This window comes from Vidua macroura, chromosome 18 (genome assembly GCF_024509145.1).
Source record: "Vidua macroura isolate BioBank_ID:100142 chromosome 18, ASM2450914v1, whole genome shotgun sequence".
Lineage (NCBI taxonomy): Eukaryota > Metazoa > Chordata > Aves > Passeriformes > Viduidae > Vidua > Vidua macroura.
Window position 1 is genome coordinate 10,520,975 of NC_071588.1, and position 25,124 is coordinate 10,546,098.

The 25,124-nt window shown below is 43.0% G+C and overlaps 1 protein-coding gene across 9 annotated transcripts in view; it reads right to left on the reverse strand.

Annotated features, from left to right (window-relative positions):
• Positions 1-2,423: 2,423 nt before the first annotated feature.
• Positions 2,424-25,124, reverse strand: part of CIT (citron rho-interacting serine/threonine kinase) — a 68,506-nt gene continuing 45,805 nt past the window's right edge. For 3 of the 9 annotated variants that reach the window (XM_053993974.1, XM_053993981.1, XM_053993973.1), the window contains 24 exons: positions 20,829-21,026; positions 20,180-20,373; positions 19,540-19,675; positions 19,034-19,138; positions 17,671-17,811; positions 17,389-17,496; positions 16,541-16,703; positions 16,132-16,296; positions 15,197-15,334; positions 14,784-14,964; positions 14,463-14,554; positions 14,068-14,172; positions 13,042-13,211; positions 12,005-12,085; positions 11,672-11,807; positions 10,347-10,486; positions 9,398-9,490; positions 8,020-8,128; positions 7,767-7,895; positions 7,019-7,099; positions 6,354-6,432; positions 6,044-6,238; positions 4,844-5,177; positions 2,424-4,377 (listed from right to left, as the gene is read on the reverse strand). In XM_053993974.1, coding sequence (XP_053849949.1) covers positions 4,354-4,377; positions 4,844-5,177; positions 6,044-6,238; positions 6,354-6,432; positions 7,019-7,099; positions 7,767-7,895; positions 8,020-8,128; positions 9,398-9,490; positions 10,347-10,486; positions 11,672-11,807; positions 12,005-12,085; positions 13,042-13,211; positions 14,068-14,172; positions 14,463-14,554; positions 14,784-14,964; positions 15,197-15,334; positions 16,132-16,296; positions 16,541-16,703; positions 17,389-17,496; positions 17,671-17,811; positions 19,034-19,138; positions 19,540-19,675; positions 20,180-20,373; positions 20,829-21,026 — 3,297 coding nt within the window. In that variant the 3' untranslated portion in view covers positions 2,424-4,353. The remainder of the gene's footprint in view (positions 4,378-4,843; positions 5,178-6,043; positions 6,239-6,353; positions 6,433-7,018; positions 7,100-7,766; positions 7,896-8,019; positions 8,129-9,397; positions 9,491-10,346; positions 10,487-11,671; positions 11,808-12,004; positions 12,086-13,041; positions 13,212-14,067; positions 14,173-14,462; positions 14,555-14,783; positions 14,965-15,196; positions 15,335-16,131; positions 16,297-16,540; positions 16,704-17,388; positions 17,497-17,670; positions 17,812-19,033; positions 19,139-19,539; positions 19,676-20,179; positions 20,374-20,828; positions 21,027-25,124) is intronic. The other 6 variants (XM_053993978.1, XM_053993976.1, XM_053993977.1 and 3 more) reach the window with 4 other exon arrangements.

Consider the following 25,124-nt stretch of genomic DNA (forward strand, 5'->3'; position numbering starts at 1 on the left):
GTGCGTGACCTGTCTTGTTATTACCTTGGCCACCTGTGGTAACTTGACCTTCAGTGAGTTATTTTGTTATTACATGTGATTTCCTGATTGCACTTTCATGCCTTGGTGGGTTGTACAAGCTTTTCATTAAAGGATGCAGATTGAAACACTTTCTCCTCTTGCACTCAGTCGATGAACAAGACCGAGGTGTTCATGTTTATTTGTGAGGTAAAGTTTAGAGGAAGGACAAGAGGCCAATTATTTAAAAGCTCCAGCAACAGAGCTGGAAAGCTTGGGATGGGCCTTAAGCTTCCTGTCAGCTTCTCTTTGTTCCAGCAGCCACTTCAAGCAGACCTTTTTCCCCAAGTCTTTGTCCCCACCAGGGTGGCTCTCTGGGCTCCGAGGCTCACGCAGGTCCAGCTGTGTGAGGGGACAGTCTGTGCCCCTGCAGTGTCCAGTAGCTCCAGGGAATGGAGGCTGTGGGATGTCTGGTCAGTGCTGGTACCTGCAGAGCACTCCACCTTCTTCATCAGTGCATCAGGTATGGTGGAACCACAGGACAGGAACAGTTACTGTATAAAAAGCTTGAGGATTTTGATTTTTGGTTTGTAGCCGCTAGCCCTGTCTCAGCTGGCAGAGGGCTCAGTACAGGGACTGCACCATCAGCTTTTGCAGCCCCAAAAAGTTTAGAGGGCCGGGAGGGAGCCCAGGGTGGGGTCCCAGGCTGTGTGTGGGCCTGCAGGAGGGACCCTCCCTCTGCTCCACCCTTCCCTGCCCACGGGTGACCAAGCCCAGCTGCGCCCAGGCCTCTCCAGCCAGGAGCAGCAGTGATGGAGGTGAGCTGGTCCCTGGCACCTGTGGCCTCAAGTGACAGTCCCAGGAGCCACAGATTTCCTCAGGTAAGCCACTGCCACCCTCAGCCCCCCAAAGCCCTTTCTCTCCAGCAGGAGGGTGGATGTTTTGGGTTTTGCTGGGGGGTGGGTTTTGGGGTGTTTTATTGGATTTTTTTGCTAGGTCATTTTCTGCTTGACAAGTGAATGAATTCGATTAATCACTCTGTGTTCACTTATTGCAATGGGATGAATCAAATCCCTCCAAAGGCAAAAGCAGGATCAAGAGTTGGATTTATTAGCTCACTTACATTCCCCACCCACAGCCCACAGTCTGTGCTGTTATGTTTATTCTTGGCTGTTGCTAGGAGAGCACATTTTTTTAAAGGTAGATGCAGACACTTGTTACAGTCACTTCTGGGGACCCTGGAGTAAACCAGTACAGGAATAACAAGAGCTCCCTGCCCTCCCCGACCCCCTGAATTTCAGCACAGCATGTGGGGGTCAAGCTGACATGGCTTTGTGTAGGGTTCTTGGGAATCAAAAAGCTCAATAAATAATTAATTTCTTTTTTTACTCCACCAGTTTCTGGATTAATTTAGTTTTGTTACAATTCGGATCATGCATCATAGGACTGCAACAATGAGCTTTAAATAGGTATTGTTTGTGCACAGTAAAAGAAATAAAGGAACATTGAACAAGTCAGCATTTCATCATATACATCATAGTAGGCACAATAGATAAATCAAGCAGCTCAGGGTTGATGGAGAGCATGTTGATGGAGGATGTCATGTAGACCAAATTGTAAGAGGAGCCATTGGTAACCCACCCCCCGAGCCTCCAACAAGCCCTTTCTCAGGGCTGAGGGCGTGGGTATGTGCACAGAACCAAAAACACTGAACAGTAGGAGGACAAATTAAGTTACTGTAGGCAGCAGTGTGAATATTAAAAACCTCTTCCTGTGAAAGAATACTTCAGACCCTGTAAAAACTAGTTCAGTTAAAAATAGATGTATTTACATTTAAGTCTGATCTAGCAAGTTTTCCCAGCAGGTGTAAGTTGAGCTGTACAGTAACTGCAGGTTGTACTCAATCTGACTGGATTTGTGAATGGTCTTTTTTTTAAAGTTGCAGCTATTAGGCCTTAAAGCACCAGCATTTTACAGCAGTGGGATGAGGGACTGCCTCCCTCTGCTTTGCTCCCAGTACAGTGCTGGGATAAGTCCCAAACCTGTGTGATCATTAGATCACACTCTTGTTGATTAAGATGTCTTTTTCCCAGCTCAAGATGTGTGGGGTCATTTCCCAGATACTCACAGGTGCTCCACCTCTGCCCATCTCACAGGTGAGGCAGGATTGAGCTGTAGGTGCTTGCAGCTGACTGCTGCTCTAGTGAAGTACCTGGATAAATCCTGGGTTAGTGCATGTGAACATGCTTGGGGTTTGTGAAGCCACTTATGCTACTGTTCAGGGAATAAAGAGCATTAAATGCTAAATATTTGCCAGGGCTTGCTCTTGGGTCAGCTGTGACACCTAGGATTCCCCAGAGCCAGGTATGGGGCAGGAGGGGCAGGGGCACTCCAGAGAGAAGGAAGCCGTCATTTCACCATGCCAGTCAAGATAGTTATTTGTTTTATTTGGTTATTGTTCAACAACAAAGTTCAATACTTTCCCGGTGGAGCTTTGAACTGTCCCTCTGGTTCCCTCCCTTGTCAATAATAAAAAGGTAATGAAGAAAAATCCTGTACTTTTAAGAGACCTAAAACCTCATTTATGCTAACAAGCTTCAATTGCAATTTAATGTTACAATATTTCTTCATGGGAGCGAGGAGGACCTAGGCGAGGCCCCTCCAGTGTCTGAAGATGGCTGTCCACAACCACCAGTAAAACAAAAAGCCAGTGTTGAAAAACGCACAGTTTACAATAAAAAAGTAGAAACCAATTCAATTCCCTTTTGTTACGAATATAAAGTTTCTTGTAAATATGTACAGTCCTTTGAGCTATTTCTATAGCAGGAAGCATTTCACGAACAAGACACAAGATATACACTTTCAGGACTCAACAGGCCCATTTCTGAGGTCTTGAAGATCTTCCATGAGATGCAAAGATTTAAAGACTGATCTCAGTGACCTTTCAAAATATTCAGACCAGGAGACAAAAACTTTCAGCAAATTTCCTGCCAAATCATCTGACTGAAAATGACCCAACAGACAAGAGAACAGAATACAATATTCATGAAACTCGCCAAAGGACACTGACAAGGCATTGGAATTTTGATGGGTTTCTAGAACAGGTTAGCACAGGCTTGCAAGGGACTAGCAGAAGTTTAAGTGTGGCGCCAAGGGAAGATTGGATGCAGTTTTGCTCTTTCCAGTTGTAAAGAACATGGTTGTTCACTTAGAATGTTGCTATTGCAGAGTGAATGGTCAAAACCTGCTTTGAAAATCATTTGCTCTCTGCTTCGTGTTCACAGCAAAAGAGAATAGGAAGCAATAAAAGGCTCGAGGTCAGACACGGGGAAGCGAAGGTGTGTCAGCAACTGCCAAAGCTGCTCCCTGCGGGTGTCCTGTGCCAAGACACCGGATCTGACTGCACCACAAGCTACAGCTCACGGGAGGAGCCAGCCCGGGCCGCTCCCCCTGGGGAGCTGAGGCTGGCAGGACTCATTACTGAAGAGACCATGTCCAGTGCTGAGAGGAGAACACAAGTGTGACTGTAATTCTTGTCATAGAATAAGGCTTGTTAACTCTTCGGTGCCAAATTTCCAGAGTAATTAACGGCTATTTTGCAGCGTAATCTAAAGGTTTCAGTTAATTTACAAGTGAGGTACAATACACTACTCAGCAAAGCAACCTAAAAGGAGAGAGCCAGTGATGGTGCAGCAGCATGCAGTGAACTGTCATGCAGAAGACCTGGATAAAGTCTTACAACCCAGTAGCTTATAGGTAATGCACTTTGTCTCAGGGCTGGGCAGGGGGGCTGGTTAAAGCAGGGTTCTTCCCTCCCCATCAGAGCTGCTCTAAAGCAATTTTAGTGAGAACAAAATAACTTTCAGAAGTGGCAGGTGAACAGGCTAATCAGAAGAAATTTTTCATGTGTTCTGTGGAGAACATCCAGCCACAGCTCCTATTGAAAGACTCACTCACCTTGGCCCTTCTGTTTCCAGGCCATCAGGGGCTCCCAGCACATCTCAGAACTTTGACCAACTCTCTGTTAAGGGGTGCTAACCACAGTGATGACCTGGGGTAGGACACGAGTCCCATTTCCTGGATGAACTGCTAGGGACTAAAGTGGATACAAAAAGTTCATGAACTGCTTGAAAGAGTAACAGTAGTACAAAGTGCAAAAACAGGAGTGCAGGAAAGTGCAGAGAAATTAACTGAGCTGCGAACGGTCTTTGAAAGCGTCACGGCTCCCGCTGCAGAGCGAGCTTTGGCCCAGGAATGCTGTTTGGGAACTGGGCTGCAGACAGATGGAGTGCATATACTCAGTATATTTCCTTTTTTTCCTGCAGGTCAAGACGAGTAACTTTGTCTAGCTGAGACTTACACTGAAGACTGGTCCCAGACCTGGCAGGGAAATAAAAGGACAGGTTACAAGTCACAGGTATTTCTCTTCCAGGCACGAGGTGGTGGGAGCAGTACATCCATCACCTGCTGCTGCCACAGAGCCAGGGCTCCTGTCATCCACAAACACTGACAAAGGCAGGCACTGCCAGCACCACTCTGAGCACAGCAGGCTCCCACGTTCCCTGCTCCAGACATTATTCCCCTTCAAATCCTGTATCGCTTGCTAGCAAATGCACCTTTGCTTTCAGCCCATTCTAGTGTCAAGCAGCTTTTGCAGTACCAGAACCAGCCCAGGGCTGGTGTCACAGGGCCAGTGCATCACCATGTGGGCTCTGCTCCAACAGAGCTTGAGGAGCAGGGGGGTGAGATTTGATCTGCTCTTGTGCTTTCCAGTACCACCAGCCCTTCTGCAGTACCAACAAGCCTTTCCCTGAGAACAGACGCTTCCCGCAGGCTCCTGACTCACCTTATTGACTTGAGCAAGAGGAGTTCTGGCCCCACTCACAGGCACCCTCCCTCGGCTGCTGTCCTCGAAGAGCCGTCCTGGGGAGCGCTCCCTGCGGGTGCTCAGCAGCCGGCCCGGGGACTTCTCCCTCTCCAGGGGCCTCCCCGGGGACTTGTCCCTGCGCAGCTCCGTGCGGCCCTCGCGGTACCGGTGAGGGGTGCTGGGCTCCCGGGGGTGGCTGGGTCCTTCCGGGGGCCCCGGGCTGGAGGCCACCCGCTTGGTGATGTGCTCGTTGTACGTGGGAGGGCCTCTCTTGTTCGGGCTGCTGTCATTCAAAAATAATTGACGCGAACCGCTGAGTGACAAAAACCTCCCGTTACATTTTCTTTTAGCAAAAATGTAACTTTTCCCCCAGCACCCTTCAGGTGAGAAGCAACAGCCCCTCCCTGAGCCAAGATGGAAAACGCAGAGGTATTTTGGCAGCTGGAGTATCCATCACATGAGCCACACTGGCAAAGTGCCTTAATGAATTGCCAGTGTAAGTCATGCATACAGAACAGGCCAGAGAACCTGCTCATACACTTCATACACAACATACAGAGAACACCTTTTCATACACTCCAGCCATATGCTTTTTTCATATAAAAATACACTAAAATTTGATATATGTCTTTTCACACAATTTTCTCTAGCTCAGGGATGTTCAGTCCAGGCTGGGATGAAGTACAAGCCTCGATTTCTCTGTGTCCTGTGCATATAGTGGCACCATCAGCCCCAGTATTTAATTACCTGTGTATCACATCACAACTTCCCAACACTATCTCCCGAAGGCAGACTCATTATTTGATAGAAAGGTGCTCTTGCTTTACATCTTGTTACAGCCAAGCTGTGTTTAGTGTCATATCAACAGTATCTGAGCTCAAAAAAGCTTTGAAGCCAGAGCTCTATCACAACATCAAAGCAAACCAGCACAAGGTCACAACGCATTTGTGGAGATTATCCACATCTTCCTAGAGCTGCTGTTTGTTTCCTTGTGGCTGTTAATCCATTAGTGACTCTATTCCAGCATTACAGTAACTGATTGTCACCAGGCTCTAAGAACAGAACAAGGGCATCCCACCACACCAGGGAAAAAGGCATCAGGAGGGAAGTTTGCTCCAGAGGCACCCAGGGGCTGTAACACCCCGACATCGTCACCATGACACCCCGATGTCCCCGTACCTGCGCGTGGCAGAGGAGCCTCTGTGGTGCTGCTGCTGCTGCTGCTCGTTGTTGGTCTCCTTCACCAGATTGCCCTTACAGCAGATCACCCTTAGCTTGTCTTGGTAGGAGGAGGCCAAGTAGATCGCTCCCGAGGAGATTGCAGGCCCGAGGTACCGCGGGTTCGGGATCTCCAAGTGGGCTCGTGCCGGAGTTCTGGGGAAAATTGCAGGAAAAAGTCTTTACAGTGGCAGCACGATATCTTTTCCTGGCAAGTCCATATATTCCTGCAAAACAGGCTGTTCAAAGAGATGAAAAGAGAACCACTCACCCTAGAGAAGCTCGTGCCTGAATCTCGATCACTTCAAGGGAATTGAAGTGGGTCACGAACAGATAGGGCTCCCTGTAGGCTGGAGGAGCAGTGCAAAGGCAGGAAAAAACACAAAATACATTCTCTATTAAAAACTTCTAAAACACAACAGCAAGCACAAGAGAGGCTGACAGCCCTGTGGGAAAAGTAAGGAATACTTTTTATGTAATGACACAGACACTATCAGTAAAGGGGGAGATGCAAGTTTAAAGAATTGTTGCTTTGAAACTGTATCTCAAGGACTTTACTAGCCAAAGAATCATGAAAAAGGCATTAAAGCCAGACTATTAACTGAACAAAATCCCATTAAGCAGTGCAAAAGGCCTGAGGGAGCCATGCTGCCCTCATATATTCTTCACTATTTCAGAAACTTAGAGCTTTGTTAAAAATTCCACTAGCCAGTTCAGTGTTAGACCAGGAACATTAAGGAAATGGAACTTTGGGTTTTCCTTAAATTGCTTATATTTCAGAGGGTTTGCCATCTGGATTTATAATAATCTTAAATAGTGGGAAAAAGCTCCATAGTTTCTGGAAGAATTGGGCTGAGTGCAGAGTACCCATTCCACAAGGATGCTTCCTGGTTTCAATAACCTCCATAATCCAAGGGATTGTCCCTCAACACCTACCGAAAGCTAAGGGCAAGCGGTTCCATTTCAGGTCGTCTGTCCTACTGCGTCTTCCATAGGAATCCACAAAGACACCAAACTCTGCCAAGAGAAGTCACATGAGGTCATGAACATCTGCCTGAATTTTATTCATTTATTTCTGAAGGGACAAATGCAGTTGTTCCCAGGCTTTTTATCAGGGGCATCTTGCAAATCCCAGATTGCCATGAATTACTCTAAATGCCATGGAATTGGTTGGATGTAGGAATACTGCCAGGCCAAAAGGTGCTGTGATTCCATGTCTCTTTGCTCCAGCTAAACTAAGGTCATTATTTAATCTACAGTTGTGAAGGTGATGACATTCCTACCATTATTCACCCAAAATTACTGCTAGAGGGCTTCAGAGGGTTTGTGCATTCCCATGACAGTATACAAGAGAGCAACAAAAGCAGCTATACAAAAAAATAACACCCTCTCTTATTTAATCACCAGAAGGTTAAAAAATCTCATCTGTCTGCACAGAAACCAGACAAAGCCCAAGTCTGAGAGCCCCTCAACATCTTATCAGGGTAATCAAGCACCTGTTTGCACTTAACACACTGCCTGCAGTCCTTCCCTCAGCACTGAAATCTTGTGCAAAAACTGATCCACCAGGCATAGAGAACTTTTAAGCCAAAGCAGGTTGTCCAAAATACAACAGCATTTGGGTACCTTCTGCAGCTCAGAGAACAGGAGCAGTGCAACACCTGCACAACCATCCACCACTTACCATGGAAACACAGCAGATACTCCTCCCTCTGCCCTGCTGGGTTCACTTGGATGATACTGACTGGGAAACTGTTGGTGGAAGCAGCAAACACAGCAGAGGCCAAAGTGTGGTCATTTTTATCCAAAAACTCTGCAAAGAGAATGGAGAAAGACACTTTGATTTGCACCAACATTTTTCCTAAAATGCTTTCAAAAAAACCCTACAAAAGAACCTGTGGAGCCACTTGGAGCATTTCTCAGGAATTATCTCCTACCCTCCAGTGTGTACTGCTTCATCTCAATTTCATAGAACTTGTTGGTTCCAATGATGATGCTGTAAGTGGTCAAATGGATGCAGCTGCAAGGCTCAGAGGTTTCAATCTCCTGGAAAAAAGGACAGTATGGACAGATATTAGTCCCCTGTACCAGCTTACAGATAACACTGAGTCTGGAAAGTTGTATATTGCTACATTTATCTTTACAAAAGGGAGAGGCAGCAACCTCAAAGACCCTAACAGTCTCTCAAAAGCATGTGGACAAAAACTCTTGCTAGAAGAAAGTTTTGTTTCGTTGGAAGTGATGCTTGAATGTAGACTTGCATATCAACTCGCCTCAGGAGAGATCCTCTTCCTTTTGGAAGAATATACAGTTCTGGGAGATAGTCTTCTGCTCTGCAGCTCAGTTTTCCAGAGCAGCAGTGAGCAGCTCCCTTGTAGGTCACAGCCAATCTTCTTTCCTTCCTTCTCTGTACATGACAGAGAGATGTTGTTCACCAAGACCTGCCTTGTGACTGAGGAGCTGAGATACTCTGCAGGTTAGCCTGACACAACGCACAGATCCCCAGATCTTCTGAGGACAAGACTCCTCACATAAATCCTACTTTATCTGGAAATTCTGTTGGCAGAAAGGAAAAGCATATTCTGGGCCTGCTGCCATCTTGTTAGGATCTAAATTCAGTTGTCTGGATTAGTGGAGCTAAGGAAAATTTGCCCTCTAAAACAAGCCTTTGCATGTTGAGCATGTAAGCCCTTGTCACAGGAAGGGCTGCAGACCCTCAGTGTTCCCTGCTGTGAACAGGAGTTGGTATCAGCTGCAATGCTTGTAGACATTCCAGGTGTGCTGGCATCCATCTGTGCCCAGATCTCCATCAGTCATGCCTTTCCTCCTGAGGAGGCCAGATCTGCATGGCTGTGCCCACTGCTTCCCTCCAGCAGCCTCAGTCACACTGGAAAATTATCTGGTGCCTGCAAAATCACCTGCAGAACCTCCCAGGGAGGTGTAGTTTGAATGGAACATCCTTTATTTTGTGCATAGGAGAGGACATGAGTTTCTGGGTGCTAGACTGTTTTTAAGGCATGTGGTGTGTAAACTTTTTGTCCTGAGGAGAGATCTCTGAGGGTATGATTACAGCTAAGCCAAATATCTCAAAAAATCACAGTTATGTTCTGCATCTCTCCAAAAATGCCAACTCTTATTAAAAGAAATTGCTGCCTACTCCACTTTGAGTCAGTGCACAGTGCAATTTGTTATCATTTTAGCTGGCAAACAAGTTTTCTCATGCCCACAGAAAGGTTTTAGATGTTTGCTCCAAAGCAAAGGCTTAGAGCACTATGTGAATTAACGTCAACTACAGCAGGGAGTAACTAAACTCACCTTTCTGATACAGAACTTGCTCAAGCTCTCGTTATATCTCAGAACCACCACTTTATTGGGCATGGCTGCACAGATACAGAGACTGTTCTCAACCTGTAAGGAAGATAACAAGCATAGTTCAGGACAGCAATAAAATAAATTCTATTGCTGAGCGTGTGAAACAGATCTGAGAACCTCTTGCCACAAAAAGAACTTAGCAGAGATAAGCAAGTACATTTTGTTAATAGGGTAATTATTGTGAATTCATGAAATAATGAAAAGTCTCTTCACATTCTCAAAAAAGAACGTGAATTTAAATGGCTTCTATGATTTCCTTTATGCTTGAAAGACGTTAATAAAATATGAGAAGGTTTTGCACAGAAAAGGGATTGACAAATTGAAATAGGTTAGGTCTACATTGTAACCCCTGAAACTTATCTTAAGCATCACTTTGAAATGAGTGGTGCTCAATTTGTTACCAAAGTAGTCCACAGAAGTAACTGTTAATGAGAATTTTTGCTGTGGTTAAATGCTCCATACTAAAACCAGTAATCTGTGTAAATGTTTAGAACTAAAGTGACACAAACACCTAAGGAAATTTGCTAGCCTGGAAGCATGACATTCAAGAACAAAGACTGGACAGAATTCACTAATTCAAAATCTCAAAACTGTAGCCAACAGTGAGGAGGCAGTAGTACCATGCTATGCTGGATTTCTTACCATCTAGCAGTTTAAGCTATACCATCATGGCATCCTGACTAAATTGATCCACGTTAGCAGCAAATCCCCCATTCTGCCTCCAGCTCAGCCTCTCTTCAGCCCATCCATTCTTCTTATTTAAAGAAAAATATTCAGAGCAAGAATGTAGACCTTGGTTGTGTTGCCAGTGGAGTAAAGATGCTGATTTGTTAATATGAAACTCAGAGCAGTCTAAGGGGTGGTCTGGGGGCACGAGGGAGCTGTGACTTACTTTGCCAGCAGCAAAAAGGTGACATCCTTTGACAGCCTCAAAGACATTTGGTGAGACATCTGGCTGGGCTGGGAGGTGAGACTGGGCTAGGGACTGCTTCACTTTCTTTACATCAACAAGACACAGAGCCCTTTCTTCTCCTGGAAACAAAAAAAAAAGGGTACATTTCATCAAGGGAGAACTCTCTATTCACTACAAAAGTCTTACCTAAGCAGCAGATCATTGTTACAGGCTGTTACTGTGGAAACAGTCACAAGTACCATGCAGAATTCATTCCATATTATTCCTATTCAAACTGAAACAGAAAACTCACAAAAACCCAACCCTACAACAGGCAGTAAATCCACCAGGAGAACAACCATTCCCTGCGTGGATTGTTAGCGTTGCTGAAGTCTAGCAGAACACAGTAATTGTGGCCTCATTAAGACATTATTCAAAATTCAACAGGAAGTTTTATTTTGCCCTTCAGAACTCCTTCAAGTACAAGATGTTTTAATCACACTGTGCCAACAGAACTGGCAAGGGATTTCCAAGAACTGCCCTAATGAATTGCATTGCAGCCCAAGGCCAATTCCTCTCAGAAGTCCAGTGACAGACTAACACAGCCTTCTCATTATGTGTGAGATTTGCTTTGCTCCCTACTACCCTGGCACAAATAAACCATGGACATCTTAAACCCTTACCAGGAAAAAAAACATGAAACTAGCAGAACAGGAAAGAATGTTTTTCATTCCTGCAAATGTCATATAGACACTTGATAATTTGGGCTTTCAGATGAAGATACAGCCTAATGTTCAGCATGCCTACATCCGTGTGGGAAGGATTATCTCTGGAAAACCACAGATGGAAAGATTAAAGCTGGTGTTCCTTTCATAAAGAAATCTTAAATCACAACAGAAGTCCCAGCTTTGTTACAGGGCAAGAGAGGGTAAGAGTTGGCCCTACGCCCCAGTGATCACAGAGTGGTCCTCAAATAGTTAATTACATTTAAAAAGTTATGCAATAATTAGGAAGATATGTTCACTGATTAGCACAACACTTTCTAAATTGAACTTAAAATGACCACTGACCTCTAACCTGGAAATGTTTTGTCCCTGGTTGTTCCCTCCCTCAGCTCTGCAATCAGTTTCTCGTGAAGGTTTAACTGAGTGCTCATTCACATAATCCCTTACCAGCCAGCCTCACACAGGACTGTGTTAACCACAGCAAGGCATTCCTGCCAATTTGCTGATAAAAAAAACAAAAGCCTGGAGCAAACCCAAAGGCAAGCAGGACCTGGCAGCACAGAGCCACTGCAGGGCCAGTGGGGACACACAGCCCTGTACCTGCTATCATGAGTAGCTTCTCCAGATCCTTGATGAGGTGAATTTGGAAGACAGCTCCCATTCCTGGGATGTGCGTTAAGGAATTCTTCAGTACATTCAGGGCATAGAGACCTTCTTCTGCACCCACCAGTACTACCTACAATAGGGGAAAAAATAGCACTACGTGAGGAGAACAAGGAATGCTCCAACAGCAACTTGGGTGATACTCTTTAGCAGTGAAGAAAAAAATCAAACCCACAAACAAGGGCGTAATTACACATATTGCAATCAAGATACCGTTTCCCTGAATCAATTATCCACTACTGAGAAAAACCAAGTGCACATGACCATTACCTGGTCACTGAAGGGCATTGTGCAATTTATATCCAAACGGTCTTCACCCTCCAGCTTCAGCAGGGAGTTCCCCAGCAGTTTCTGTAAATGACAAAAATATTTTTTTCTTGTTGAGTTAATCTTCGTCTCTTCATCTGTGTGTATTTTAACAGTGTAAGGTCATCATTTCAGACAGGCAAAGAGTTTGGCACAGATTTCTTTTTCTCAGAAAGCTAAAAGTTGCAGGGATGCCTCCTACAGAAGAATTAGTAAACTTTTATCTACCTTAGACACAGTAAGGCAAACTGATCAGAATTATCCTAAATTCAGACAGAACCTATTGTTGTCTCTATCCTTTCCATTTTCCCCAACCTCCTTCAACAGAGCAGTGGAATTTTCCAAGGGGAAGGATTAAAGAAAAGTATAAATGTTGGTGGGAGCATGTATTTTTCTCAGATACAAAAGAAATGTGAGCCTGAGGAAAAAAGAGTATTTCCTGCAGTCAGATATTCCCTACCTCCAGAGCTAATACTCTTATGCAATGCCACAGAATCCAACCTCCCTTTGCCAGAAAATAGTTATCAGTGTAACTGTGTGAGAAAGGCTATCCAAAACCTAAACGAATCTGTTTAACCTCTTATTAGGAATAAAACAAATTAAAAAGTACCCACACACACCTCCCCCCAGCAAGAAACATAAAACCTCTGACTCTCTAAGAATGGGAGGGGAGGGAGTTTTTGCTTCTTTTAAGGTCTGCTCGTTCCCTGTGGTACTTTATGAGATTGGAGTTAAACCATGTCCTAACTGCTCTTCCTTCCTCTGCTGGAATTACAGAGATATTTTGGGACTCTCTTACTACACTCCCCAAGTCTAAAGAAGGGTATTGGAATGCACAGCATCAGTCTCACAGTGAACTGGCTCCTGGTGCTCAAATCATAAGGCAGAAGCAATAACTTACCTTCAGTTAAACCTCAGTATGTCAAATACCGAAAAAATATTTTTCAAAACTCTGCTCCCTCCCAGAATATTTTATTATTAAATGAAACTTTTATACTCACAGCATCAGCCTCAGCTTTTTCTCTGGAAACTCTCCCACCTGCCACTATTGATTCCAGTGCTGTGACCCAGCGCTGTTTGTCAGGGAAGCTGGGTGCTAACAGGTAGAGTGTTCTACCAGGCCAGCAAGTGGTGTGTGGATGAGACTCCAATTTTAGGATATATGGCACATCTGAGATGTTATATAGATAGAATAAGACTTAGATTAGTTTTTGGAATATTGTCAGTGGACTTAAAATCAACACCTTTCAGCCTCATTGGAGAGAAGTTGTATTTATCATGACGTACCATGGCAATTTACACACTGGTTTCTCCTTTACAGGTCCTGCACAGGCTAGCTACTTACACCTAAATATTAGCTGGATGTATGCAATCCATACATACAAGGCTGTCTTTAACTCAACAAAAACAATTTCTTGCCTTTTATTCAAAACAGAAAGAAATTCCATTGTGGGGGAAAAAAAACCAAAACAAAACCAGCCACTTGACTAAAGATTTCCCTGTACTGATTAAGAAAAATCTGTAAAAACTGGTTATGGAAACCTTTGTTTTTAACAGTCTGTATCCTTTAATGTAACAGTCAAGACATACAGAATCTTATCCATCAGTTCTATTCAGTACATACAAATCAACACATCAACATTTTTCATAATAAGAGACTGTATACACCCCACAGCATTTCTAAGTTAATGGCTTTGTGGTCAGAGCACAATGGTGGCAGAAGTTATGATACATCACAGTTAATAGAGAAGAATATTTAAATAAAGCGAGTGTTTATGCTACAGATCTCTTAAGATTTACTTCCATTTGGGTTGATGACTATATTAACCACAGTTCTACCACGACAGAAGCAACAGCCTGGGTGTAACTAGACCTGGAGTGCTGAGCTACTCCCCTGATTCAGATGGAGGTAAATTACAGCGTTACACAATGAAAGCTCGAGGGAGAAAAATCTGTTCAGCCGAACAAGGCTAACTGATGGCAAGCCAGATGAAATCCATTTGACCTCATCTATGTAAAATTCTCACCTGTCTTTGCTGTATTGGTAAGCTCAGTAGCTCCTACAGCTCCATGAACAGTTACATCACCATCAGGAAGGCAGAGCTCAAATTCCTCCAGAGGCCTCTGTCCAGCTGCAGGAAAAGGGAGAGACAGATGAGGAACAGACAAACGGGTAGCAAGAAAATAACTGTGACAGCAAAAGGAAGTGGATGCACACTGGATGTTTTCACAGCTGGATTATTATGACATGCCAGCCCATAAAATGGCTAAGACTGCAGAAAAAAATAATGTTGCCTTATCACTGAAGATTTAGCTAAATTTGGTACAGCCATAGGGAGCAGTAATAATCTTTAAGCCTCTCAACCCACCAAACAATATCTGAAGATTAAAAAATATGTTCTTGCTAGAAATTCTAACTTACCTTCTCTTGCTTCTGCATCATAAATGAGCACTTTGGTTCCTTCCAGGACAATATACTTCCTGTCCCAGCCCTGTTGCCCACGTTTATTATTCCTGAGGAAAATAAGCACAAAGCCATGTTGGACTCTCTGCTTGGATTCTATATAAAGCAAACATGCAACTCCTATAAAAGAGAAATTTCAGTGGTAACAATTGTAATTATAGTGGTGGTAATTGTAATGCCCATGTAATGGGACTGTACCAATTATCTCATTGTAAGAGCCACGGTAAAATAAGGCCAAATATTTCAGCACCTTACATGCACCAAGATTCCTGTTTATACCTTGGCACTTTCATCCACCCTTCAAGACGCAGACTGGTGCTTGGCTCCTTCAGCTGCAGGCCAGGGGAATTCATCTTATCCCGGCAGAACGCTTCCGAGAAGTGTGTGGCATATTCTGCTGGCAGCCCACAAGTAGCTGGCAAGCAAGTTGAGCATTTTGGGTGACACATCACCTGGCATTCTGACAAGAGGACAGGGAAAAACTTCTGTTAAATGACAAAAAAAAAAAAAAATCATGACACAGCTGCCTCAACTTCTAACACACAAATCCCAGTTTCTCCAAGGTTCCCCTTCCACTCCAAACCATGATGTTTTCTCAAGTAGTTTCAGAGTCTTCACACTGTTGTTTCTTTCCCTGCTCTAGATGGCTGATGCCCTTCCTCCCCCCGAGCTGTGCTGTGTTTTGCCCTTACCCAGACACTTGGAGGCCTGCCTGCCGAAGTGCACCGTGTCCAGGCACACGGCGCACTTGGTGGCCCTCATGTTGAGCCCCACGTTGAAGCGATGGGGGATGTTGTGGTGCATTCGCTCCTTCAGGCGCCGGCTGTACTCTGCAAGGGACAGAACTCATCAGCAGGGTAAAAACTAAATCAATAAACAGATGGCATTGACAGAGTAAAGAGGAGTGAAACAAACTTTAAGAGATTTAGAGATTTTAGAGGAGCTAAGATTTTAGTTAGAGATAAGCCTTACTAGAGTTAATTAAAATAAATGAGTAGGCCTTGATGAAGTTAAGAGTTAGTAGTTAACTAAGAATTGATTGCTTGTCAACACAATGTTTAGTTAGCTGGGTTTATAAACCCAGTTAGCTGGGTTTATAATGAAGAATATAGAAACTGACAAATAGCTTTTAGGAACATAAGACAACTGTGGGCCTCCTCTGTTCTGAAACCAATTGAAGACAAGGAATGGGAGTTCTACCAAGGTTCATTTGTCATATTTGCATTGAAAAGGTAGAAAGGGCAGAATGAGGAAGGCTTCATTTACTTCCTCATTTTGGGACCCCTCCCCATGAAAGGGACCACCGACCCATTTCAAGGAACAAACTACGCATGCTTAATAGCTTTTGGAATGATTAGTATATGAAGCGAGGAATGGGATGTACCAGAATGATGAATATGTATTTGTATTTTGGATATTCAATTCTTGTGTGGATAAAAGGACTCTATAATCATTTGAAAGGTGCAGTGTGTATTTGGGAGCTATCCCGCACGCTGCCCAGCATCGCAATGAACATACACTTTCTAACTTTAAACTGTCAGAGAGTTTTTGTCCGTCACAGTTGGATATCGGTACTAGATCAATATCCACATTTCTTTAATAAATCAGGAGCTGAGCAGGAGCCTACCCTCTGGCGTGGAGGATTCCTTCCGGCGGCTGGAGGGTGGAGCCAGCAGGCTGATGGGCGTGGGCTGGTGCTCTGGGGAGCGCACTATGGCAGACATGATGATCTGCTGCCTGGCTGTGGCCGGGGTGGAGGGGTGAGGGTGGTCGGATATTTTCCGATGAGCAGCTACAGACAAGACAAATGTCCCTGGTTAACATGACCAACATGGCACTCTGGTTCCTAGCAGGGCTCTGTGTGACCAGTCTGCAGCTACAGCCCACAGAATCAAGTGTAGCTTTATTGTAACATCATAGCAGTGGTAACAATTAAACAACATAGGTTATTGCTAGAGTGGCACACAATTAGAGACATGTTTTCAAACCAAAAATGTGTGCCTCCTTCCAGATTCACCTTTTCTGTTAACCCCTACCTTCTTCACGAGCAGATCTGAGTTCAATGCGTGTTTTCTGTAGAGCCTCCTCCAGCTCAGCAGAACGAGCCTTCTCCTTCTCCAGTGCCACTTTCAGCTCATTGTATTGCAGGGGAACCTGTGTGGGTAAAGAAGGGTCCTCTTTCCGCCGACTAAACAGGCCCTAGCAACAGAAACACACAGACAACTCCTAACTCCTAGCAAGAGATGGCTTAAACTAGGCAAAGTGACACTAGCTAGTGGCAGTCCGGCCAGAGGGCCTAATGGCAATTCTGTTATGTGTAAGGATGGATTTTTAGTTCATATTGGCACTGGAGAGAAAAATGTCAAGATATGGATTAATTTAAAGAGGGACATACATTACCTGTTAGTACTCACACCTGGAGTCTCCAAAAGCATCTAAACAGAGGATCTCAAAATATGTGGTTAAAATTAAATTATTTCATTCAAAATGACAGAACAGCTTATGACAAAGATGTGACCCGAGTCACATTGCCTGACTGCTCCGTCCTATGCTGTGACTACAGGACAACCACTCTCGATGCACAATAGGTTCATACACATATACATACTTAGCATTAAAAAAACATGCTTAAAATTCTGTATTCCTACAGCCTCGTTGAGGTGTAGCTACTGGGCTTATAACCTAAGTGTTGTAGGAATAACCAGAAAAGCCACAAAGAACACATTCTGCCTAGTAAAGTTGGTGTTACCCAACTCAGAACGGTCTTAAATTAGGACAACATTTTGTTACACAAAGAAAGATAAAACAGAATATTAAGAATACACAGCACGTAACTAATTACAAAACCATTTAATTCCATGCCTCTCAAACCTTCTTCACCCACCTTTTTCTTTTTTGCTGGTTGGTCCATCTTTGCCTGCAGGAAATCAATGAGTTTAGTTTGCTGAGAAATAGTGCCCTCCATTTTCACTTTTTCATGGGAATAGAGAACCTGTGAATCACACACAGATGCAAGAAACTTCATCTTAACAGAAGTAACAAAAACAACTCAATAGCAAAGCAGAGCTAAAAAATACCCTAAAGAAAGTGTCACACAAACTGTAAATCACATCCTAAAGCCTCACAGGGAATGATGCAAAGCACTGCCCTGCTTCTTCACCCTCACCTGAATGTTTTCCAGCTGATATTCCAGGTCACTTCTTTCAGTCTTCAGAAGATCTGCTCGGTCCAGAGCTTCTTGCAGACCTTGAGTCAGGCGGAAGATGTGATTCTTCTGCAGATCCATTTGCTGCTGCAGCTTTGCCTGCTGTTGAAAGGAAAACAAAGGCCAGGGTTTTGGGTTTGTTGTCTTCTTGTTTGTAAGTAAAAGCTATTAAATGTTGTCACTCCTCGTAAAATAATCATCATTGCAGAACTTATAAATAAACACACAATTCTTCAAAAGCTGGAAAATTACAGTACTCTAGAAGATTCCTTTCCTTTCAGAATACATTGTGACTAGACAAGCATTTCTGTGTATTTATATTAAACTGTAGCAATGCTATTTCCTCAAGCTCTCTGTACAACCACCAGAAGCCACCTCAGTACTTTGTAAAACTAAATTAAAACTATAATCTTTACTATAAGCCAGGACAGTCATAGTCACATGAGATAAGGAAAATAGTGGCCAGCTGTTTACATCTTTGTCTCCAGTTAACACCAGAGGAGAGTACCTGACAAAATACTCCTAATTCTTTTAGAATTTACACTTTCTTGACAAGAAGGTCCCTGACTAGGAAAACCATGAATGCTCCTATGTTACAAAGAGTCAGAAATCTTTCCTGGTGATGTATAAAGGAGTAGGCAACCTGTCAGTACCTCAAGAATACCAGAAGGTTCTAATTGTCCATAATAACCACCCCTGAAATCCTCCTCTGGAACCTCTTCCCCCACCAACCAGAACTGGTTGCCCGCATTCAATTACTCCCTGATATGGTGCAGGTGTGTGACCTTGGATCCAAAACCTGTGACCCAAATTAATGATGAAAAGAGCTGTGAGAAAAGCCTCACCTGTGGCCTCCAGGTGTGCACCCCTCAGCATGTTGGCTCCAGAGCTGGTTTTAAGCTATGACCCTTGCCCTTAGCCTGGTCAGAGCTGTGCCTGGGCACAGACCTGGCCTTGCAGGCCTGACCTAGGACATGCCTCGTGACTAGAGGCTTCTATAATGATCACTGGTACCTTTAGCAAATCTGCCCTGCTCCTCTTGTTCAGGTGCTGTGGGTCTGAGCCTGCAGGCTGCAAGGTCCTGTCCTTGCCTGGCACGCTGTCCCTCTTGGCTGCCATCTCCCCTGCCTCTGAGGAGCAGCTCACTTTTACTGCTCCCTGACATGGCCACACACTCTGCAAACTTTTAAGTGAAAACAACTCCCCCAACCTGATTAATCTCCCCAGTTATACAGAAGGATGGATATGTAATTCTTATTCACACAACCTCCCCTCTTCAAGATGTGGAGCCTTCTGAAGTTCTAACATGAATCTCCAAGGTTACCTCCTCCAGAAGCCTCTGTTTGAGCTCCCTTTCTGTCTCAAGCTTCTGCTGTAAACTGCGGGCATTCATCTCCAGCATGGCATGCTTCTTCTCCAGGTCATTGAGCTGGGAAAGAGGGTCAGAATAACATTGAACACTAATAAATACAGTTCCACAGTCTTAAAATCCAACTTCAACAAGCACGTGCTGAAGAAAAATTATACAATTAGCCTTTGGTTGCTGGGGAAAAGCCAGCCAAAAGACATTTTGGCTTGTTCAAATGCAGATACCAAGTTATTGAAGGACTTCATTCCAGGCATCATAGGCTGCTGTCTGCTTTAGTCTTTTTCAAAGAAAAGCTGAGGTCTTTGGCTTGAAGATAGAATGCTATTCTATGCCCTCCAGTCTATTTAATTTGTCTCTATAACATCTTGAAAAAAAGCTGCTCAAGGCCACATTTCTAAAAGTAATATCAGTGGAAAAGTATTTCATCTAATTATGTAAGTCTAGGATTGAAACTTACTTACCTTATCAGAAAGGCTCTCTGCTTTGAGTTTTTGTTCCTTGAGTGCTTGCTGCAGGGCCAGAATCTCTGCCTTGTGTTCCTTGACAGCCAGTTCTACCACCTGGCGAGATTCAGTAATACGCTGATCTGCTCTCACTCTGCATTAAAATGGAAAATAATGTTACCTAACTCCTTGCAGGCTTGACCTCTCCCTAGCAGGCAGTGGCATCAATAACTCTTTCAGGGGTTGCCTCAAATTCAAGATGTTACATTAGAAAGCCAGACTGTTTGCTGCAACACTTTTATATTATATAATCCTGTTCCTGCCCCTGCTAGAACTACAGCCTTAAAATTTTCAAGACCCCACAGGAACAGTCAGGAGCAAAGACTATTTTTTCCATAAAATAAAATAGAAGATAATAAATCAAGACATTTTATAAATTACAGTGATAAATACCACTCCCCTTGAATCGTTCACTTGCAAAGAAACAAAAGGAACAATATTGGTGATGACTATTAACTAATAAACCATTTTTAGAACTACCTCACAAGGTTTTATATTTAGCTCCAACTCCCATATCCTATGCTAAATATAATTTTTGTACTAGCTTCTATAGAGAATTTTCATAGAAGTTAATAAAAGGGAAAGAAGGGAGAGAAACCTGCTCTGTTTCTCAGTATCCAGCATCCTCTGCAACTCTCTAACTCGACATTCAAACTGGGACTTCTCATCCCCTAGAACATTTCTCCACGCTTCCCACTGGCGCTCTTTCTCCAGGAGTTCATCATTCAGGGCCTCCAAGTCCATTACTTGCTCTTCCAGCATCGTACATGTTGTCTTCAAGGCCTCCATAGTCTAAAAATAAATCCTCCTATCAATTCTCACATCCCACATCAAGCGTGCACTTTCAGCTTCAGCCTTACCATTTTGATTACAGTACATGCAAATCGGCAGCGAGCAGGAGCTGGGAAATCACAGCCCATTTATTTCAAGGCTCCTGTACATTCACTTGTGGTCCCTGATAATGTCAGGTCGATCTCATTATGAACATTTTGAGATTTCCAGGGCCACAAAATTAAAATGAGTAATTCTAAATGACAGTGCCTTCAGAGTGCAGGATTGCTAAATAAAATTGTGTAAAAACATGATGGGAAATATAAAAAATTTCCATTCACTCAACTGCCCTGGGAAGGAAGGCTTAAATGCCACTGCCCCCAGAAGCATCATCATTTCTTATGGGTTTCCAGATGCAAAAGGAATTTTTGCCAGCTCCCACCAAGAGCTCCTGACCCAGACCTAGAGAGCCTCACTTGTTTCTGGCTGGTCAGCTGCATCTCCCTCTCCGTGATCTCCCGGCGGAGATGATCGACTTCACTCCGCAGCTGCACAACCTCGTCGTTGGCCCCTGAGGCCTCGTCGAGTTGTTTGGACAGGAAGAAATTCTGGTTGTTCAGCTCTGCATTGTCTTCAGTGAGCTGGTTCAGCTGCTCTTCCAAATCTGAAATCACCTAGAAAGAAAAATAAATTACATGTGAGTAAGCACAGGTTTTTGAAATCATCCATCCTTCTTCTGTATAACTGAGGAGATTAATCAATTCACACAGAATTATTTATTGCCAAGCTTTTACATTTTTTCCTAATTCAAAAAAAAAAAAGGGCAGCATTATAGTCATAGATACTTTTGCATCGTAATGTACTTGGATTAGGAGTAGAGTTTTGTGTCTTAGAGAAAATAGCTTTTTTTTTAATCTGGTTTAGAGCATAAATATGCTGCAATGTAATTTATTATTTGAGAGATCTGTCATAGTTAAAGCACTGGGTTTGGAGCCAGGAGTTCTGGCTGGATTCTTAGCTCTGCTGCTGACTTGCAGTGACCTTTTTTTGCCTCAGTCTCCCCTAAGTGCAATGAGGCTAATCACTCTCAGAAAGGTTTTCAAAGTGTGGTACTGAAGAAAACAGACCAAGAGGTGCAGTGGAGGCAGTGCAACCTGATGGATATCCCTGGGAATTGCTTATATTATTATTTGTAATACTGGGTATAACCAGGAAAGGCAGAAAAGTGTTAAGAAATACATTCTATCAAAGTAACAGCATTATGGATGGCAGCTGGGTACACAGGAGGGAAAAAACCAGTGTGGTAACACAATATGGAAAATCAGTGAAAAGCAAAAACTCAACAGGGCCTTTGCCAAAGTGGGAGCATCCATTTGTTCAGTCAGCATTAACTAAAAGCTTTCAACCACAGTCCCCTCTAACTGAAAGACAAATATAAACAACAGTGGGCCAATTTCACAGTTGGTTTTATGAATGAAAGGCCTGAATGCTGGGTGGATGAATTTGTACCTCCTCCTAACTCAAAACCAACATCACCACAACAGAAGAGAAAGAAACCCCAGTAATCTTGAAATCAGCTTAATAAAAAGAATTTCAGAAACTGAAATAAACTCTATACAATTCACATTCAACTCTTAAAAATATATTCTAGAGGCTCTTTTGCCTGGATGTCAAAGAAAAGTGAATAAGATACTTCATTAAATGGGGAAAAATAAAATCTCAGAGCACAGTTGGCCACACATTCAAATGTAAATGTTCCAATTTCCTACACAAGCCAAGGACTTAAATATCTAAAGCAGTAGAGGGTAGAGCACACAGCTCTTCTCAGCTCTCTGGAAAGATGACAACCACTTCTTTTTGAAGAATCTGTAATGCACATTTTGGCAGCCTTTTACCATGCCTCTCCTAGACCTAAATTAACAGTATTTGGTTTTTAAACTGTGAGCAGAAAAAGTCCAACAGCCATTACTCCCTGCTGGGTGAAGGGGAGTTCCTTCCACCCATATGTTCAGGGTCAAATCAAGATGATTCACACTTCAAAACACAACATTTCTGAAGAAATCTGATTATGTGCTCCTTTCTAAGCACTCTCACTGCCCCATTCAAAAATCCACATTTTCCCCTACATTGTTTGCACCAAGCTTCCAAGCTTTCAGAGGGGGCAGCCTGTGCAGTAAGGACATGTTAGTGCCTATACTGCTACAGAAATAAGAACTTAGATTTGTTTATACAAGCAAAAAGGAGCAAAAGAACATTTGTTTTCACAGTGTTTTACCTACTGCTCTTACAACAGCTGAGATCTCTACTAACTGCCAGATCAGAAACTCACTTTTTCTTCCATTTGTTTTAATTTTATGTTTAACCACACCATATATCTAAGCAGTTTCAAGATATATTTTATACACTCATGGTTTCTTCTCCATCTATTTTATATACTAATACAAGTAATTTCTATTAAAAATATTAAGCTAGTTTTGAAATACAAGAAAACCAAGATGAGGGAAACACAAAATGGATAAAGTAATATGCAGAGTTATTATGTCCAACTACTTAATTATTAAAACTGGCTGTATTTCAAGTTGATTTTATTCCTTAAGGGCTGGAAGTTAAGCTCCCATTTTCTTTTTTTCTAGGTTCTGAGATTTTGACTTCTTTCCCTGAATGCAACTAAAATTAAACCAGATCATATTATATTTCACTGCTACATTTTATCTAGTAGGATATTTCTGGAAAATTTCAGACAAATAACAAAGCAGTTAACAAAGAAGGTTTCCAGAAGATGTGACATGATCTCTTTCCTTCTTCTAACAGTGTATTTACTGACAATTCCAAAACACCTTGGCTTAAATTCCAGCTATATTATAATCTAGATAAGGTAGTCTAGGTAGATATATAGATTTTTTTAACAAGAGAAAATTTGTTCCTCTTGGTACAATCTTTCATTTTTCATGGGGAAAGGGGATGTTTTTTAACACACCCAATAGCTATCTACAGCTATGTATAACCCAACAGGATTAGAGAGATAATTACCACTATAAAGCCTAAAGAGTAATGGGTAATGCTGACACAGAAAAATGTGCTTGGGCATACATACAACCTATGCTAGAATCCTGTACCTGGAAAGAGTTAATAGCTTTAGGTATTTTTCTTTTCAGTTAAGGAAATCCCCAGGCAAAAAAAAAACCCCAAAGAACCCCAAACAAACCAACCAACCCTCAGCTATTCTGAAGTAAATGTGAAGTATATTAAAGGAAAGTCAGTAAGAAAATGCTATTATATCCGTTAGAAACCCATAATATTAGTAGAAAAATCTTCACATTTTAAGTTTATAAATTAACCAAACACTTGAAACCTTTGAAAAGCAATTCTAGACAATCTAGACAGCCACTGTATCTGTGCCACTGCATCACCACTCACTGAGCAACAGGAATTTTCTCCTCTATTTATGCACATCTTCATCACAACTAATCCATAAACCAGAGATATCATCTAACTACACAGATTGTTCAATGCACACCACATCTAAGCACACAGCTTATCTTTATCCTGATGCAGAGGACTGGATCTCATTTTTAAATATTGCAGAGCAACCCAAGCATAGCAGCTTTTCAGCAGAAGGGGCCATATCCAGCATAATTCCCTCTCCACTGAATAATCTGAGGAAAGCAAAGTATTGCTCTAGTGAGGCCGAGCAGATTCACAGCTGTTACCCCTGGTCCTACAAACCTCTCCAGCCATGGATTAAATCAAATATCAGAGCAACAAACAGTCCATGATGATTTGGTCTGCATACCAGATAAAATGTACTACATTTAATCCATATGCTCCACATAGCAAAACCAAAGGCACAATAATGAGGAAAAGGAGAAAAAGAAGGAGTTTTATTTATACACTAGTAACTGCAGCTTCCAAACTTCCCCATACCCTATTCCTTCATTAAAGGTGTTCAGTTCTCAGATGCCATCAACAAACATGCAGAAAAATGCTAGGACACAGCAAGGGAAACTGTTTTGGGATGCTATCAGCAGTGTCTTATTTGGAGTTTAATGCAATTCCAGACTAATAGTGTTGCTCTATCCATTTCCACTCCTCCCCATCCCCACTAATCTTTACCAGAAAGCTACCTGTCAGAAGTAAATAGGAAACAAGAAAAAGCTGTCTCTCAGCCCCAAATTATTGTGAGCAGGAAGTGAGAGCAGACATCAGACTCCTTTTGTCTTTACCTACTCTCTGAGACAAAGCTTTTCAGGCAGAGAAATCCCAACACTGGGAGGCTCAGGCCCTCAAACAGGGCTGCAGACAGATTGTATCTCTGCCTGTTCCATCAACAGCTGACAATTAATCCTTCACTTTCCTCCCCTCTCTGTAGTCAGACAACATTTGTGCCTTGAAACACACCTTAAACACAGATCTCAGTCTCCAAAAACTCTCCATGGTTTATCTTGAGGGATGTTGCCCATTGGACACTGCCCAGACTGCATTCCTCTCCTTCCCACAGCAAGCCAGCATTAAAACACCCAGTCCCTGTGTTCCTGTCCTAGGCCCCAGAAGCTGAGCTGCCTCTCCCAAACAGGAGACTCTTCCTTAAATGATGATGATGTTATCTCATTAACCCCTCACAGCACTGCCTTAAAAGTCTCTGATTTTCTGTCAGGCTACAAAAACTACAAAACTCCATTTCTGCCTGTAACTGGCATCTGCCATCATATTTTCTGTGAAATGGGAATCAAGGATAGCCCCTTCCACCCAACAGGAAATTTACTTAAAAAAAA